Here is a 15,696-nt window from a genome sequence, read left to right as displayed (position 1 = left end):
CTTTACTTTTCTCAACTTTCTCCATTCCTGAATTTGCGGTGCTGCCAAGAAGTTGACAAGATGGAGCAGAAGAAATATTTCAAGCTGGTCGATGGAGCTGGCCGCGCTCGATCCGAGGGTGGGGTGGACTTTTTGGAGCTTCGAGCTGGTGCTGATGTCGGGGAATTCCTCGCGAGGCTCCTCTCGTCGAACATCAAGGTGTTTCCCAACATGGAGGCGCAGGAGGCATTGACGGCCGACTCGGGCTTGGATGGCTACGGAGTGGATGAAGAGAGAGAGAGAACCCGATCGTCGTGGAAATGCCGAGGGTCTGGTTCCGCTTGGTCGGTGGCACCACTCGCGCTGTAGATTCGCTATCTCTCACTGGCGATAACACTGTGGAAGACCTACAGAGGGCAGCGTTCGAGAGAACCCAAGCTATTCTCCCACCAGGAGTCGCGGCTCAGCACCTCCGAGTGTTTGCGGGCAGCGAGGAGCAGGAAGCTCTGAATATCGGCACGGAGCTGGGTGGTCATGGGGTGAATCGATCTGACCCGCTGGTCGTTGAGGTGCCTCGGGTCTGGTTCGAGCTGGTGGATGAAGGCACTAGTGGTGTATTCGTTGGTACTAACCCAGCTTCAGTGCCTCTAACGAAGGACGACACCATTGAAACTCTCCTGAAGGCAGTGAAGAGGAAATGCAGGTATAACCTGGATGGAATCGACGTGTCCGACCTCCGTGCCCGCGACCACAACTGGTGAGGGCCACTGGACAATGAGTCACCGATCGGTGAGCGTGGAAAGATACAGAAGACTGCGTTTGTTGTGAAGGTGCCTGCGCGCGAGGTCGAGATTAAAGAAACGGAGGATGAGAGTGTATTGGAGGAGTTGCAGCTTTACCAAGAGCGAGGGCGGATGATCCGCGAAGACTGTCAGGAGTACTGCAACTCCATTCTGGATAAAATCGACGAGTACTATTTCCGCCCGTCTTCTCCGATGCAGTTCATGTGCGTGCAAGGATCGTCTGGTACGGGGAAGTCGCAGCTAGCTTTTGCGTTGGACGGCCGACGACCATACTTCTACTGGATCTCCCGTGATGTTGACGGGTACTCGCAAAGTATCTATCGGACTGTGGCGTCGCTATCGAACGAGTTTCTTTACTACATGAGGAAAGACAAACCACAGCTTGAGGAGGAGTGTCATCTCTTGTACACCCGCTCTAGGTTCTACTCCGGTTCCTGCTTCGAGAAGCGCAAGTTGTGGACATTTGGGTTTATTCGCGCAATGCTCGAACAAAGTCGGTTGGAGAAACACCAACACGCTAGATGTATGATACGCTTCGCAGAGCGTACAACGCTACACATGGACAATGTGACCTTGACAGCGTCCGAGCTATCGTCACAGAGATGATGGAGGAGGAGAAGAAAAGAGGAACCAAGCTGCCATTTTTCATTCTGGATGAAATGGCAATCGACACGAGCGAGGAGCCGGACGTGGCAGCTTTCCAGCAGAACGTGTTCCGCGCCTGCGATTTGGTGGTGATTCTCATGGCCACCGACGCGACGATCACCGACTTGTATCAACGGCTACGCTCCGGCAGCTACGCCGACTCGATACCGTGGATGTCGATTGTCCCGAGATTTCCTAGCTACCAACTCGTGCTGCTTTCGGCCAGCGAACGTCTAGAGTGGTTCAAGGCAGTCGAACGGTACCCAATTGTGGAAAGCATTGTGATGCATTCGCGCGGGAGGTTCTCGAGGTATTTCGTGGAGCAAGTCGTGAAGAGCTTGACGAAAACAGCAGCAAAGACTTATGGGCGCTGTTGGATGAAGCTTTTGCCGCTATCAATTCGAGGATTCAGGAGGGTAAACGCTATATGAGCTCGCGTAGAGGACGAAGCGCTCAGCTAGTAGCTATCTCGTTCACCAATGCGGGTGGTCAAGCGAGTGAGCCAGCGCGGAAAAGGTATCAAGTGGAAGTGGAGACCTCCGCCATGCACAGACACTTTGCCAACTTGGTCGATGAGCACCTCACAGATCTCACTAAAGCTCACTCTTTGTTGACAAACTGGGGCGGGTGGAAACATACGTGTCGCTTCCCTGCGATTGAGGAGGACCTGCTGCTGTATCTCGCGATCTTGGGCGGGAAGTCCTGTCAAGCTACCGTATTAATCGGTACACGACGTACTCAACCAAGTGGGTGTTCTCAGATGCTAACGCGCTTCCTTCGGCCAAAGGCACGAATGCTGGAGCGAATGGTATTAATATCATAATGTTCGAGAACATGGTCGCTCACGCCATTTTCAGTTCATCTCGAAGAAATGGAGTGCAAGGGATTGGTTTTAGCGACTTTTTGGTTGACTTGCTGGGTGAATTTCAAGACAAAACGTGGAAGAAGATGGCATTGTTCGTACAAGATGCGGATTCCGCTCGAGCAATTGAACCGAGTGCTTTGAAGGATACACTGACGGGGTTATCTCGTTGCTGAGCAGAACGATTCCGTTCCTCGCACCTCCCAACGCAGAGTGACCGCAAGACATTCTCGCTACTAACAAGCAAGGATGCAAGTTCGGTCATTTGGTTCGTGCTTGTGGCAAGAAACGTAGCGACGTCTACGTGCAAGGTGTGGAGAACAATAACGAGAAGGCAATGCTGCTGTTTGATTGCAAGTGGTGTAACAAGGTCGTCGATAGCAACGTCATGAGCGAGATTCTGAAGGGGCTGGATGACGCGTGGTCGGGGTGGGAGTTTGTGGTGGTGTTCATCAAGGAGCTGGCGGGGGTTATTGGCATGGAATGGGATCGCCCGACCATTGGTTGTGCCAAAATCAAGTGCCAGCAGGATGGTAACGCTAGTGTAGGGCGTTTTGCTGTTAGTAAAATTTACTAGACACTAACTCACTGTTAGCTGTACGTTTGCTGACGAGTTAGTAGCAAGAGAATAATCATGATATATATTAACCTTAAGGCTGATTGCAGTTAATGTCTTTCTTACCTACTAGATCTAAACATTCTGCGTCCTTGACACCCGTCTTCTAGCGAAATATATTCGGACCAGGGTGAATTCAGCTCTGCGTCTTAAAACTCGTCGATCATCTCGATCGGAGTGTGACGGGCCAGGTTCTAGGTCGATCTTTCCCACCTTACCCATTTTATCAGGTACAGTCACTGCATATCAACAGTCTTACGTGCGTAGATGCTTTCAACAACAAACACAGCACCGCCAACGCTGCTAATACAGGATCTCGCCTCACTATCAGTTCTGTCCGCACGAGTTGGTCCTTAAAAATAAAACACAACCTAACGGATGGGACTATCCGTTCTAGACTGGCACTTCAAGCAACTACGGCTCTGGCGCTGCACTGGCATCTAGAGTAGACTTGGCAGCATCTAATGTGACAGTACCGTTGAGTTGGGACAATGTGGGCCACAATATCGAATTAAAAGTGTCTTATCTCTTAAAATATAGAAAACCAGAAGGATCGAAGCGGCGTAGTTTACGCCGCTCCTACAGACTTCAATAACTTTATCTACGCGGCGTAGATAAAGTCGACACGAGTCTCGTAGGCCGCTCGCGCGAGTCGAACTATGCCTAGTCTACTTCGGCCTATCCCTATCTGTCGCTCGATCTCGTGTCTTCTTCTATTACTCGAAGCAGAGACTTGCCGCTTGAAAACCCAGATATCCATCTAGGATATCTCAACATTTTCAACACGCAAGACATCTGAATTAGGGGGCAATCGTTCATTGGCCTCACGCCCCAGGTTGAGGGTGCGGTGAGCGCCCCCCCCCAAGAAAGTGCTTGCCGGAGCTTCAGACTTGGGCTGATCGGTTTCATTCCAGCGCGTGCCGTCAGATCATGCGACTTGAGAGGCCGAGGGTAGCTTCTGGCCTAGCACGGGATAGCTCTCGTAGGTTTTGCTCAGCCAGCGGCCCAGGAGCTTGATTGCGAGGCCATCAGCCTTCCCAGACAGCAGGGCGGTGGCGCCACCGATGCGCACCGAGTGAGTGGCGTACTGATGCGGGTCAACGCCAATACTGGAGACCACAGCCTTGAGCCTGTCGGATACTTCACCCGCCCTGAGGTCGACACACAGATTTGGTGCCGCGTTCTGCCGCAACTCCGCTCGGGCTCGTAGCACGTGGTACAGCGCCTTTGTCGGACACAGCACGGGGTCGTCAGTCGCATGCATGGTCCTTCACGCTCCTCGACCGAACTGGTCGTTCTTCGCGCCAGCCAGGCCAATCGTGACAGCCTCGGCCGCGAGGTAGTGAACGCGAGCTCCTTGGCGGTCGGCAAAATGCGCGTGTTCGGACTTGAGGCAGTACTGGTGCCGTCCGGATTCCACGACCAGGTACTCGGAGCGCCGTAATAGGAAAAAGTAGGCCAGTAAAACGGAGCCCCACAGAAGACGCTGACGGGGTTGAGAGAAATCGAGGCGACGGTAAAGCAGTCTCAGAAATGCCGGTGTAAGGGGCTGCTTTTTCGTCAGGGGACCCGAAAGGCGGCGAATCCCACGCATGAGCATGTCAAAATCGGGGGCATGCTCAACTTCGATTCCCGCGTAGCGCTTGTGGTACCACCGTATACTCGACAGCTTCAGCTGAATAGTGCCATACTGGTTGCCTCGGTGTCGCCCACTCCAACCGTGTCGCCGACAAAAAATCGCAAACAGCCCCAGTTTAGTGCTGTTGTCGCGCCGATCAGAACTCAGCCATTCCGACCACTGCATGTATGCCGAGAACTGAGCCCACTGGCGCCAATGGCTTCGGTACGTCACTGAGGTAGTGCCGGCAAGGGCCCGGCCGCGCAGCATTGATCCCAAAAGTGTAAGAGATTCTCGTAAGCCGCTGGGACTTGTACCTGTTCCCAACCACACGACAAGTTAGTTCACGTAGCGTAAAGTGCATGATCATTGCTCCAGGCTCGTGAACCCGCGTCCGCCATCACGTTGTCGACTCCAGGTACGTGACTCGCGGTACAAATCAACGAGTACTGGAACTCAGCGAGCGAGAGAAGGCGGTTGTACACCTGCGCGCGTGGCAGACGACTAGCCCGTCGTTGCGTCCACGAGACTGCAGTGGCATTATCAATCCAAAATCGAACGTGAATAGGACGGCACCCAAATCGTTGCCACCATACTGGTCCCCATAGGAGTGCGGCCAGCACAGCACTCTGGAGCTCGCGTGCGTTGATTGAGTTCGCGGTGGTTGTCGCGCGAAATTCCTGCTTGATGTCTTCAGTGAATCGAATCCGGAAAAATTGGCGAAGAGTTGGTTCCAGAGCGCAGAGCCCCTCGTCAGATGCGTCCATGTGGACGTCCACCATCGGCGATGTCATCCCGACTGGGAGATCGGGATACCGTTGAAGCGACTGGGACGGAGCAGAATGTATCGAAACCAGTGCAAATCTTGGAAGGCGTCCGCCGACAACTGGTGCCGCCCGTATCGGCGCGATGTATTCGCGGCGGTTTGTAGGCGCTGGTAAAAGGCCCTTGCCGGTGGGCAGCACGACGCCACGTGGCGGAGCGACCCCAGGAGCTGCAGCAGGTTGGTCTTTGTCGTTGTGCCTCCGTCGAGGAGTGCCTGCACTCGCTGCTGTGCCTTCGAGATCTTTTCTGCCGGGATGGTGAGTGTGCCGGCGCGTGTGTCCCACAGCAGGCCCAGCGCTCGTCCTTGCTCACTCCACTTAAACTTGCGGGTGTTGATTGCTTTGGGCCCAAGAACTGTAGCCATCGCTCGTCGTAGTGCGAGGTTAGCCTTGAAGCATCGAAGGCCGTCCTCCGGCTCGATGCACGTGTGATCGTCACACCAGAACAGCCCTGTCAGTGGTCGTGACACTGCGGTTGTTGCGCACGGCGATTCTTCGTAGAGGCCGTTGATAAGCGTTCCCGGTAGGAAGTACCAAGCGGGCGATCCACACCACCCGAAGCCACATGCGAGGTCCACCACCAGGTACTCGCCCAGGACAAACGCAAACATGTGCGCGTGATCGGCGCTGACCGGCACGTGCCGGAATGCGCCCGCGACGTCCCCGAGCATTAGTAGAATCCGAATGTCCGGGTACTCCCGTCGTAACTCGACAATGCGGCGAGCGATGTCAGCGGGCGGATTGTACTTGATAGCCGGGAGGTGGGAACGATCGGTAAAGTCGTTGATTGACGAGCCTTCAGGAAATGAGTAATCGTCGATAACCCGAATGTCGGTGCCATCCTTGGCCACCACGCCGATGGGGGAGAGGAAGATGTCGTGCCACTGGTCGAGCAGGGACGCCCGGACGACCAGGTAGCGACCGTCGGCCTGGCCCTTGCGGATGTGCGCCCAAACTTGCGAGAGGTGCTCGTCAATGGAGCTGTGGTTGCGCGGCCGGGATGGCTGGCGGGCGGGGCGTGACGGTAGCCACTCGGGTACGACGCCATGACGAACGACCTCGTTCCAGCGACGCGCAGCCTCATGCAGCGCCGGGTCGCGCGGTAGGGGCAGCTCGTAGAGATCTTTATTCGGACGGGGATCGGCCTCTGTCTGGCCCCGAAGCAGTCGCACGAAATCAGGGAGCGGGAGTGCCGAGGCGACCGCCAGGTCAAAATGAAACGCGACCATATTGACATCCAGTCCGTCTTCCAGCGTCTGCGCCGGGGTGCTGGGCATCTCCACGCCCCACTGAGCGGCAGCAGCCGCAACTTCCTTCGCGATCTCAGCCCGACAATGTTCACTTAGCAACTCCAAACTCTTCATATATTCGTTGTGTTCTGCCGCTAGACAACTGCGTGTGGCGGTGTTTGTCAGCGGCCGGCCAGCATGGGGCTGGCTGGAGGCTGCAGGAAGGGAAGAGCTGGCTGAGACCCCGTCACCTCAGAGATCGGCGAATTCCGGCGCGAGACCTCCGAAGTGCTGCTTGATGTGGTCCTTGGCCTCACTCGACAAGGCCGTAGGGCGAAAGTGGGCTCGCCCTTTCGCGAAGCACTGCCCGGGTGTGCCGTTGCCGCTGCACCCCATCTTGGACAGGTGCTTGAGACAAAGTTGCTGCGAACCTTGCTTGGGCAGACCTCGCGCCACCGACTTGGGGATTCTTCCTGTGAGCTTCGCCAGTTGGTGTTCCTTGCCCTTCGAGCGGACCTTCGGCGACGGGTGCTGCTGCGCCTCGATCATCGCTGTCAGCTTGTCCAACTTGGCCTTCTGTAGATTGTACAGCAGCTCCGAGAGGAGTGAGTCTTGAAGCGTAAACTCGTCAGTGACGCGGACGGCAGCCGCTAGCCCCACCGAGATGACCAGCCCACGAAACTTGCCCAGCTTCATGTTGATCCACAGCAGAAGGCGCTTGGTCGTCTCGCGGTCCGGGTCGCCACCATCGGCGAATTCCTCGATGAAAGTGATGGCGGCGTTCAGCACGTCCACCGTGGCGGCGTTGTAAAACTTGCGTCCGAAGTGGCGCAAACTCGTGAGCGCCTCGAGCAGCCCGGTATAGGACGGCTCGGCCGCCGCGGGCTGCAGACCGTTCTTCCTAGAGAAATCCGTCATGTTGACCACCGCCCCGCTCGCCTCCATTGTCGAAATGCGTGATTCGTGGGCAAAGTGCATAACCGAAAGACCGCGAATGTGGAACCCAAAATCGAACGCGCCGCGGAGAATTGGATGAGCAGCACGAAAGCGGGTTTCACGAGCCTGCTGAGCACATTCGAGAATACATTGAGCATCCTTACCTTGGTGGTCCGGGTGACCGATAGCATTGTGTATCTGCTGCTCCAGCGTCGTTGGACGGAAGGTCGTCGATGCACGTCCGCGGATTTCGTCCACCGCGCTGAAGGATGTCTCGGCGACCGCCGCTGCAGCTGGCGTCGTCGTGCCCACTCCGCTGCTGCCGGGCGGCGCGGGGCCCTGACCAAACGCGAGGACCTGCTGTCGAACGGCCCGGGCATCGGCTGCGTCATCCGCCTCCGTGTCAGAGGCAGTCAGGTCAGTCATCAGCGCGTCTGCCTCTGCTGCGTCCGGGCCGCCTCGGGAACCTTGTGGCGCGTAGCGGGGCGTCCGTCGTCGCCCGCCGTGGCTTTGCGCTTGGTCGGGGCTGGCTTGGCCGTGGAGGGGGGGGGGTTGAGCACGGCTGCGCGTCGCTGGAACGAGGTCGTTCGTCATGGCGTCGTACCCGAGTGGCTACCGTCACGCCCCGCCCGCCAGCCATCCCGGCCGCGCAACCACAGCTCCATTGACGAGCACCTCTCGCAAGTTTGGGCGCACATCCGCAAGGGCCAGGCCGACGGTCGCTACCTGGTCGTCCGGGCGTCCCTGCTCGACCAGTGGCACGACATCTTCCTCTCCCCCATCGGCGTGGTGGCCAAGGATGGCACCGACATTCGGGTTATCGACGATTACTCATTTCCTGAAGGCTCGTCAATCAACGACTTTACCGATCGTTCCCACCTCCCGGCTATCAAGTACAATCCGCCCGCTGACATCGCTCGCCGCATTGTCGAGTTACGACGGGAGTACCCGGACATTCGGATTCTACTAATGCTCGGGGACGTCGCGGGCGCATTCCGGCACGTGCCGGTCAGCGCCGATCACGCGCACATGTTTGCGTTTGTCCTGGGCGAGTACCTGGTGGTGGACCTCGCATGTGGCTTCGGGTGGTGTGGATCGCCCGCTTGGTACTTCCTACCGGGAACGCTTATCAACGGCCTCTACGAAGAATCGCCGTGCGCAACAACCGCAGTGTCACGACCACTGACAGGGCTGTTCTGGTGTGACGATCACACGTGCATCGAGCCGGAGGACGGTCTTCGATGCTTCAAGGCTAACCTCGCACTACGACGAGCGATGGCTACAGTTCTTGGGCCCAAAGCAATCAACACCCGCAAGTTTAAGTGGAGTGAGCAAGGACGAGCGCTGGGCCTGCTGTGGGACACACGCGCCGGCACACTCACCATCCCGGCAGAAAAGATCTCGAAGGCACAGCAGCGAGTGCAGGCACTCCTCGACGGAGGCACAACGACAAAGACCAACCTGCTGCAGCTCCTGGGGTCGCTCCGCCACGTGGCGTCGTGCTGCCCACAGGCAAGGGCCTTTTACCAGCGCCTACAAACCGCCGCGAATACATCGCGCCGATACGGGCGGCACCAGTTGTCGGCGGACGCCTTCCAAGATTTGCACTGGTTTCGATACATTCTGCTCCGTCCCAGTCGCTTCAACGGTATCCCGATCTCCCAGTCGGGATGACATCGCCGATGGTGGACGTCCACATGGACGCATCTGACGAGGGGCTCTGCGCTCTGGAACCAACTCTTCGCCAATTTTTCCGGATTCGATTCACTGAAGACATCAAGCAGGAATTTCGCGCGACAACCACCGCGAACTCAATCAACGCACGCGAGCTCCAGAGTGCTGTGCTGGCCGCACTCCTATGGGGACCAGTATGGTGGCAACGATTTGGGTGCCGTCCTATTCACGTTCGATTTTGGATTGATAATGCCACTGCAGTCTCGTGGACGCAACGACGGGCTAGTCGTCTGCCACGCGCGCAGGTGTACAACCGCCTTCTCTCGCTCGCTGAGTTCCAGTACTCGTTGATTTGTACCGCGAGTCACGTACCTGGAGTCGACAACGTGATGGCGGACGCGGGTTCACGAGCCTGGAGCAATGATCATGCACTTTACGCTACGTGAACTAACTTGTCGTGTGGTTGGGAACAGGTACAAGTCCCAGCGGCTTACGAGAATCTCTTACACTTTTGGGATCAATGCTGCGCGGCCGGGCCCTTGCCGGCACTACCTCAGTGACGTACCGAAGCCATTGGCGCCAGTGGGCTCAGTTCTCGGCATACATGCAGTGGTCGGAATGGCTGAGTTCTGATCGGCGCGACAACAGCACTAAACTGGGGCTGTTTGCGATTTTTTGTCGGCGACACGGTTGGAGTGGGCGACACCGAGGCAACCAGTATGGCACTATTCAGCTGAAGCTGTCGAGTATACGGTGGTACCACAAGCGCTACGCGGGAATCGAAGTTGAGCATGCCCCCGATTTTGACATGCTCATGCGTGGGATTCGCCGCCTTTCGGGTCCCCTGACGAAAAAGCAGCCCCTTACACCGGCATTTCTGAGACTGCTTTACCGTCGCCTCGATTTCTCTCAACCCCGTCAGCGTCTTCTGTGGGGCTCCGTTTTACTGGCCTACTTTTTCCTATTACGGCGCTCCGAGTACCTGGTCGTGGAATCCGGACGGCACCAGTACTGCCTCAAGTCCGAACACGCGCATTTTGCCGACCGCCAAGGAGCTCGCGTTCACTACCTCGCGGCCGAGGCTGTCACGATTGGCCTGGCTGGCGCGAAGAACGACCAGTTCGGTCGAGGAGCGTGAAGGACCATGCATGCGACTGACGACCCCGTGCTGTGTCCGACAAAGGCGCTGTACCACGTGCTACGAGCCCGAGCGGAGTTGCGGCAGAACGCGGCACCAAATCTGTGTGTCGACCTCAGGGCGGGTGAAGTATCCGACAGGCTCAAGGCTGTGGTCTCCAGTATTGGCGTTGACCCGCATCAGTACGCCACTCACTCGGTGCGCATCGGTGGCGCCACCGCCCTGCTGTCTGGGAAGGCTGATGGCCTCGCAATCAAGCTCCTGGGCCGCTGGCTGAGCAAAACCTACGAGAGCTATCCCGTGCTAGGCCAGAAGCTACCCTCGGCCTCTCAAGTCGCATGATCTGACGGCACGCGCTGGAATGAAACCGATCAGCCCAAGTCTGAAGCTCCGGCAAGCACTTTCTTGGGGGGGGGCGCTCACCGCACCCTCAACCTGGGGCGTGAGGCCAATGAACGATTGCCCCCTAATTCAGATGTCTTGCGTGTTGAACATACTCGTGCCCTTTTTGCCTTTCTTGTTGAGCGCGCCGTCCAGGGCGTGCTTGCGGGGCGCCGTGATCACGGCCAGCGTGTCGGGCCGGATGATGGGGACGGGGGCCTCAGCGTCAAAGGGCACAGAGAGGGACTTGGCGATCTTTGCTGGCAACCCCGCCCGGCTCTTGCCGCACTGGGCGCTCACCTCATCCATCAGCACCACCATCTCCTCTGCGTTGACTGCCGAAGCATTCTCCCCCGCACCCGTCTGGAGGACGTAGTTGACCCAGTTGACCTTGATAACATTCGGCGGTTGCTCCAGTTTGAGCTTGACGGGTACACCGTCACCGCGGACGTGCAGAGAGGGGTGACCCCCCGCCATGCGATACCCAGAGACGACGCCAAATGCCCATTCGTCCAAGGATGGTCCGTCCGGCATGATAAACGCGATAGGATGCCCAATGAATGTACCGGGCCACAGCTCGCCTTCCTCATCGCCGACACGGCGCCGTTGTAGGACAGCGATGTCGACTTCCTCGTCCAGCGCTTCGTCGTCACCATCGAGGCTGACAAGAGCCACCTTGGCCTTGCTTCCTTGAACACTCGTGACCCGGACGTACCGAAAGTCGGGAAGAGCCGGGATGTGGGCCGGCCAGAGAAAGGCGAGAGCACCGGGGACAATAGCGGTCGACACCATTATTCGAGCGAGAAGACCGGAGCTGGAGCGTGTGGAGCGCGGAGCGAGGAACTTCAGTTTAGCTTCGAGCGAGAAACTTTGCGAGTGAGAAGCCCACGAGTCTCGTAGGCCGCTCGCGCGAATCGAACTATGCCTAGTCTACTTCAGCCTATCCCTATCTGTCGCTCGATCTCGTGTCTTCTTCTATCACTCGAAGCAGAGACTTGCCGCTTGAAAACCCAGATATCCATCTAGGATACCTCAACAGTCTTACGTGCGTAGATGCTTTCAACAACAAACACAGCACCGCCATCGCTGCTAATACAGGATCTCGCCTCACTATCAGTTCTGTCCGCACGAGTTGGTCCTTAAAAATAAAACACAACCTAACGGATGGGACTATCCGATCTAGACTGGCACTTCAAGCAACTACGGCTCTGGCGCTGCACTGGCATCTAGAGTAGACTTGGCAGCATCTAATGTGACAGTACCGTTGAGTTGGGACAATGTGGGCCACAATATCGAATTAAAAGTGTCTTATCTCTTAAAATATAGAAAACCAGAAGGATCGAAGCGGCGTAGTTTACGCCGCTCCTAAAGACTTCAATAACTTTATCTACGCCGCGTAGATAAAGTTATTGAAGTCTTTAGTAATTTCCGTTTTTTGTGCAAAAATTAGTGATGCTCGTTCGGCAAATACATGTTAGCAAAAAGTACTAGACACTAACTAACTGTTATACTGGGAGCACCCGAAGAATGAGGGGGTGGACAGCTCCCACGCGTAAGCGTAACCTGGCGCAACCTTCGTGCTACACCATCCAGAAGGATGTCGACCGAGCAGGTTCAACGGCAACTTTCAGCAAGGCAGACTGAGGCAGGAAATGTACGACAACAGACCCATGAACCAGCTTCAGAAAGTGAACTGCGGCACGCGCGATATTCATGGGTGTGGCCCCGCAGGGGCCACGCCCTTGAATCACGCGGGCCACAGTTCTCCCTTATCATGGCAATTAGCACCGGTACCATCACCAGCGTTTTATACCACTGGTGTTCCCAGCCAAGTCGAAGACGACCTAGTTTACACGTACAGCTGACTCTACAGTTAGTGTATAGGGAGTACACTAGGTAAAGCCAATGTAGAGTGGGTGTTCCAGCCTGAGCAAGGCGCTCGTGACAAGCTGATAATAGTTGTCGAGACAGCGTCTACAGGCGGTGTGGAGGGTTGATGATCCACCAGCTCACTCGTGCGCGCCAAGATTCTCTCACTCACTTCGTGGTATTTAGATCTGCTAACGTAGTGCCGACCCCAGGCTTCAGCTGCAATGCTTTCTTGATAAAATGCGGTTAAGATGGTTAATTCTAATTACTTGATCACACCCAGCTCGATCTACAAGTCTCTCTATCAAGGAATTCCAACCTTATAGCTTCGTGTTGTGCTTGAACACCGCAGCGATCTCCGAGAACACCTGGGTATAGTGTGCGCGCGAGCGAATACTCGTGTGGTCTCCAGGCACCATCGCCACGTAGTTCGGAACTGCGGAGCCATCTTGAGCGTTGGCTTTGCTGTTCCCAACCAGTTTCTGCAGCGACCGGCATGCAAAGTCCAGGTAGTACGTGTCCTCAATGCCGCAAATGACGTGGACTTTGCCCCGCAGTTTGGTCTTCAGAAGCTCCGGCCGCTTCTGGAGAAACTTACAGATGTCGAAGCGCTCCCAGTACTTCGCCACGTCGCGGTTGATATCACCAGATACCTTGTCGAAGAGAGGAATGGGCATTCCATCAGCCCCCCGAGGACTAAACAGTGCAAACTGCAACAATCAGCGTTAGTCTCACAATAAAACCAAGATGAATGCAGTAACTGGCATCACAAACTTACAAATGCATCCCATTGTCCGCCATTGCCACGTCCATAGACCCTCTCCACAAGGTTCTCGTCGCGGTTGCTGCATGTAACGAGTCCATTGCTTCGGCTTGTCGGGTACGGGTTGCCGTTCGCGTCCCAGTACGCGTTGTCAGCCTCGTAAATGTTCACGACCTGGAAGCGCGAGAAGTCGACCGGGTCAGGAGCAGAGCTCCAAGTGCCTCCAAAGAAGTCGGGGAACTGCAGCTGGAGCCACAGCGTCGACCAGGCTCCGGACGAGTGGCCGTGCAGGAAGCGACCACCAGCAGAAGGAACCGCGGGGTACTGACTCTCCAGGAACGGGATGAACTCGGTCACCAGTGCCGTCCCCCACGGGCCATTGGCGTCGGTATCAGCGAAGGAAGTGTGGCCAAACTTGAATCGGGATCCCAGTGTAACACGAAGCATGGAGGTCGGCCACCGTCCGGCCTGCCAGTCCTGTCCCATCTCAGACGACAAGAAACCCTTGGCCCGCTTCGCGTACGACTCGGTTCCAGTGAACCCTTCAATGTAGTACACCGTCGGGAAATGGCGCGAGTCTTTCAAGGCCTCGTAGTCCTTCGGAAGCACAACGGACGCCATCATGTAGACGTCCTGGTTGTGGTACTCGCTCAAGATCTCGCTCTTCATGGAGACGTGCTCCACGAACTCGGACGGGGTCAAGTCCATTTTGTCCTCGATCACCTGGTCCACTACGACCTTGACGACGTTGTCGGCATCGTCACCGTCGAAGCGCACCTCCACCGGTTTGCTGTACGTGTTGCCCACCCGCGAGTTGGCGTCCGGATCGTTGACATCTTCAGTAGCAACCAGCAGACAATACACACCACCGTTAACGTTAACGGTTAAAATATACAGTGTCACCCTACTCATTGCAAGCGTACCGTGGTGGATCAGCGCCTGGACGAAGAGCTCATTGGAGAAGACGTCGAGGTTCTGCGGGACGAAGCCCAGCGCCTCGGGCGTCGAAAACTCGGTGCTCTCGAACTCGATCACGTCTCCCGGTTGAACGTTCCTCTATAGGATTTAAAGACAGCAGATAAATCAGCAGTCAGTTCGACAGTAAATATCGTTGCGCGTGCGCTGATTTGGGGCACAATGACGACGTACGACGTCCTTGGCGAAGAGCGGGCGCGGCGCCTCCAGGTCGAAGGCCTCGAAGCGCGGCTCCGGGTCGGGCGAGGGGGCGAAGAAGAGGATAACGCGCCCGTCCTCGATGGGCTCCAGACACTCGTACACGACGCGGAAGACGAAGTTGGACTTGCGCGAGCCCTGTAAGACGCACACACACATTGATCCAAGACGTCAGTAACATGGGTGCGTTAGCTTGCCAATGCATTGTTGAATAGATTACCTCTGGATAGGAATAGTAGCTGCGGCCGCCGTCGTGGCGCGAGAAGTCCGAGAAGACGGTCTCCAGCGCTCGGTTCATGGCGAAACGCGACGTGAGATGGAGGCAGCGAGAGACAAAGTGAAGTGAAGAAGGCCAACGTCAAACAAGAACGTCCTTGGCTCAGAAGGTGACGCCATAAGAAAAGGTGAGTGGCGCGACACTACAGGATGTGGACCACGTGAATGATATATCAAATTAGAGAAGAATAGTATCGAATCGCTAAATTGATACATGAACGTCAACCACAGCGATTGGAAATGATTACTCCACTGAGTGATGTGTAGCACATAAAGTATCTTCTTTCATAAGCAAGTAGAAAAAGTATTTTAATACTTTTATTAAATATCTGCAAAGCAACCGCACCATGGCTCCCATCGCATACGACCCGGAGAACATCTTCCTCAAGATCATCAAGGGCGAGATCCCGAGCTTCAAGCTGTTCGAGACGGAGCACGTGCTGGCCATCCTGGACGCGTTCCCGGTGGCCCCGGGCCACGCGCTGCTGCTGCCCAAGGCGCCGGGCTTCGCGACGGTGCTGGACATGACGCCCGAGGTGGCGGCCAACGTGTTCAAGGAGCTGCCGCGCCTGGCCAAGGCCGTGCAGGAGGCCACGGGCTGCGACGGCCTCAACATCGTGCAGAACAACGGCGCGGCCTCGGGCCAGGCCGTCTTCCACGCGCACATCCACGTGATCCCGCGCTTCGAGGGCGACGAGCTCATCAAGCTCCCGGCCGGCCAGACCATGATCGCCAAGGAGGACGGCCAGGCCATGCAGGCCAAGATCCAGAACAAGCTCTAGGCCCACTATCCTTAGCTCTAGTGGCTGCAATATACGTAGTGTCGTGGCCATTCGCCCCTTGTAGTCACACACCACACCCGTTTCGCCTCTGACGTCCTTGAACCTCATGGCCCGCTGACATGTTTACC

At 56.4% G+C, this 15,696-nt stretch overlaps 8 protein-coding genes across 8 annotated transcripts; 3 read left to right on the top strand and 5 right to left on the bottom strand.

Moving 5' to 3' along the window:
* Nucleotides 1–60: 60 nt before the first annotated feature.
* PHYSODRAFT_325308 (hypothetical protein) lies at nt 61–2,921 on the top strand (the record flags this gene model as incomplete). The annotated part of the gene is made up of 6 exons (XM_009521161.1): nt 61–261; nt 393–665; nt 759–1,234; nt 1,324–1,756; nt 2,576–2,822; nt 2,911–2,921. 6 exons carry the CDS (start codon nt 61–63, stop codon nt 2,919–2,921), a joined length of 1,641 nt encoding a protein of 546 aa, XP_009519456.1.
* A 912-nt stretch (nt 2,922–3,833) lies between these two features.
* Nucleotides 3,834–4,169, bottom strand: PHYSODRAFT_325307 (hypothetical protein; the record flags this gene model as incomplete). Its single annotated transcript, XM_009521160.1, has 1 exon — nt 3,834–4,169. The coding sequence occupies one exon, from the start codon at nt 4,167–4,169 to the stop codon at nt 3,834–3,836; it is 336 nt and encodes a 111-aa protein (XP_009519455.1).
* Nucleotides 4,170–5,313: 1,144 nt separating this feature from the next.
* On the bottom strand, nt 5,314–6,624 carry PHYSODRAFT_254578 (hypothetical protein; the record flags this gene model as incomplete). Its single annotated transcript, XM_009521159.1, has 1 exon — nt 5,314–6,624. The coding sequence occupies one exon, from the start codon at nt 6,622–6,624 to the stop codon at nt 5,314–5,316; it is 1,311 nt and encodes a 436-aa protein (XP_009519454.1).
* A 204-nt stretch (nt 6,625–6,828) lies between these two features.
* On the bottom strand, nt 6,829–7,938 carry PHYSODRAFT_296330 (hypothetical protein; the record flags this gene model as incomplete). Its single annotated transcript, XM_009521158.1, has 1 exon — nt 6,829–7,938. The coding sequence occupies one exon, from the start codon at nt 7,936–7,938 to the stop codon at nt 6,829–6,831; it is 1,110 nt and encodes a 369-aa protein (XP_009519453.1).
* A 2,392-nt stretch (nt 7,939–10,330) lies between these two features.
* On the top strand, nt 10,331–10,666 carry PHYSODRAFT_325303 (hypothetical protein; the record flags this gene model as incomplete). The annotated part of the gene is made up of 1 exon (XM_009521157.1): nt 10,331–10,666. One exon carries the CDS (start codon nt 10,331–10,333, stop codon nt 10,664–10,666), a length of 336 nt encoding a protein of 111 aa, XP_009519452.1.
* A 129-nt stretch (nt 10,667–10,795) lies between these two features.
* Nucleotides 10,796–11,497, bottom strand: PHYSODRAFT_253194 (hypothetical protein; the record flags this gene model as incomplete). The annotated part of the gene is made up of 1 exon (XM_009521156.1): nt 10,796–11,497. One exon carries the CDS (start codon nt 11,495–11,497, stop codon nt 10,796–10,798), a length of 702 nt encoding a protein of 233 aa, XP_009519451.1.
* Nucleotides 11,498–12,894: 1,397 nt separating this feature from the next.
* On the bottom strand, nt 12,895–14,808 carry PHYSODRAFT_482441 (hypothetical protein; the record flags this gene model as incomplete). Its single annotated transcript, XM_009521155.1, has 5 exons — nt 12,895–13,284; nt 13,353–14,173; nt 14,261–14,393; nt 14,487–14,648; nt 14,731–14,808. 5 exons carry the CDS (start codon nt 14,806–14,808, stop codon nt 12,895–12,897), a joined length of 1,584 nt encoding a protein of 527 aa, XP_009519450.1.
* Nucleotides 14,809–15,133: 325 nt separating this feature from the next.
* Nucleotides 15,134–15,568, top strand: PHYSODRAFT_311252 (hypothetical protein; the record flags this gene model as incomplete). Its single annotated transcript, XM_009521154.1, has 1 exon — nt 15,134–15,568. The coding sequence occupies one exon, from the start codon at nt 15,134–15,136 to the stop codon at nt 15,566–15,568; it is 435 nt and encodes a 144-aa protein (XP_009519449.1).
* Between the last annotated feature and the right edge of the window lie 128 nt (nt 15,569–15,696).

This window comes from Phytophthora sojae (assembly GCF_000149755.1).
Source record: "Phytophthora sojae unplaced genomic scaffold PHYSOscaffold_2, whole genome shotgun sequence".
NCBI lineage: Eukaryota > Oomycota > Peronosporomycetes > Peronosporales > Peronosporaceae > Phytophthora > Phytophthora sojae.
The sequence above is the reverse complement of the archived record's forward strand: the minus strand, read 5'-3'. Positions and strand labels throughout refer to the sequence as shown.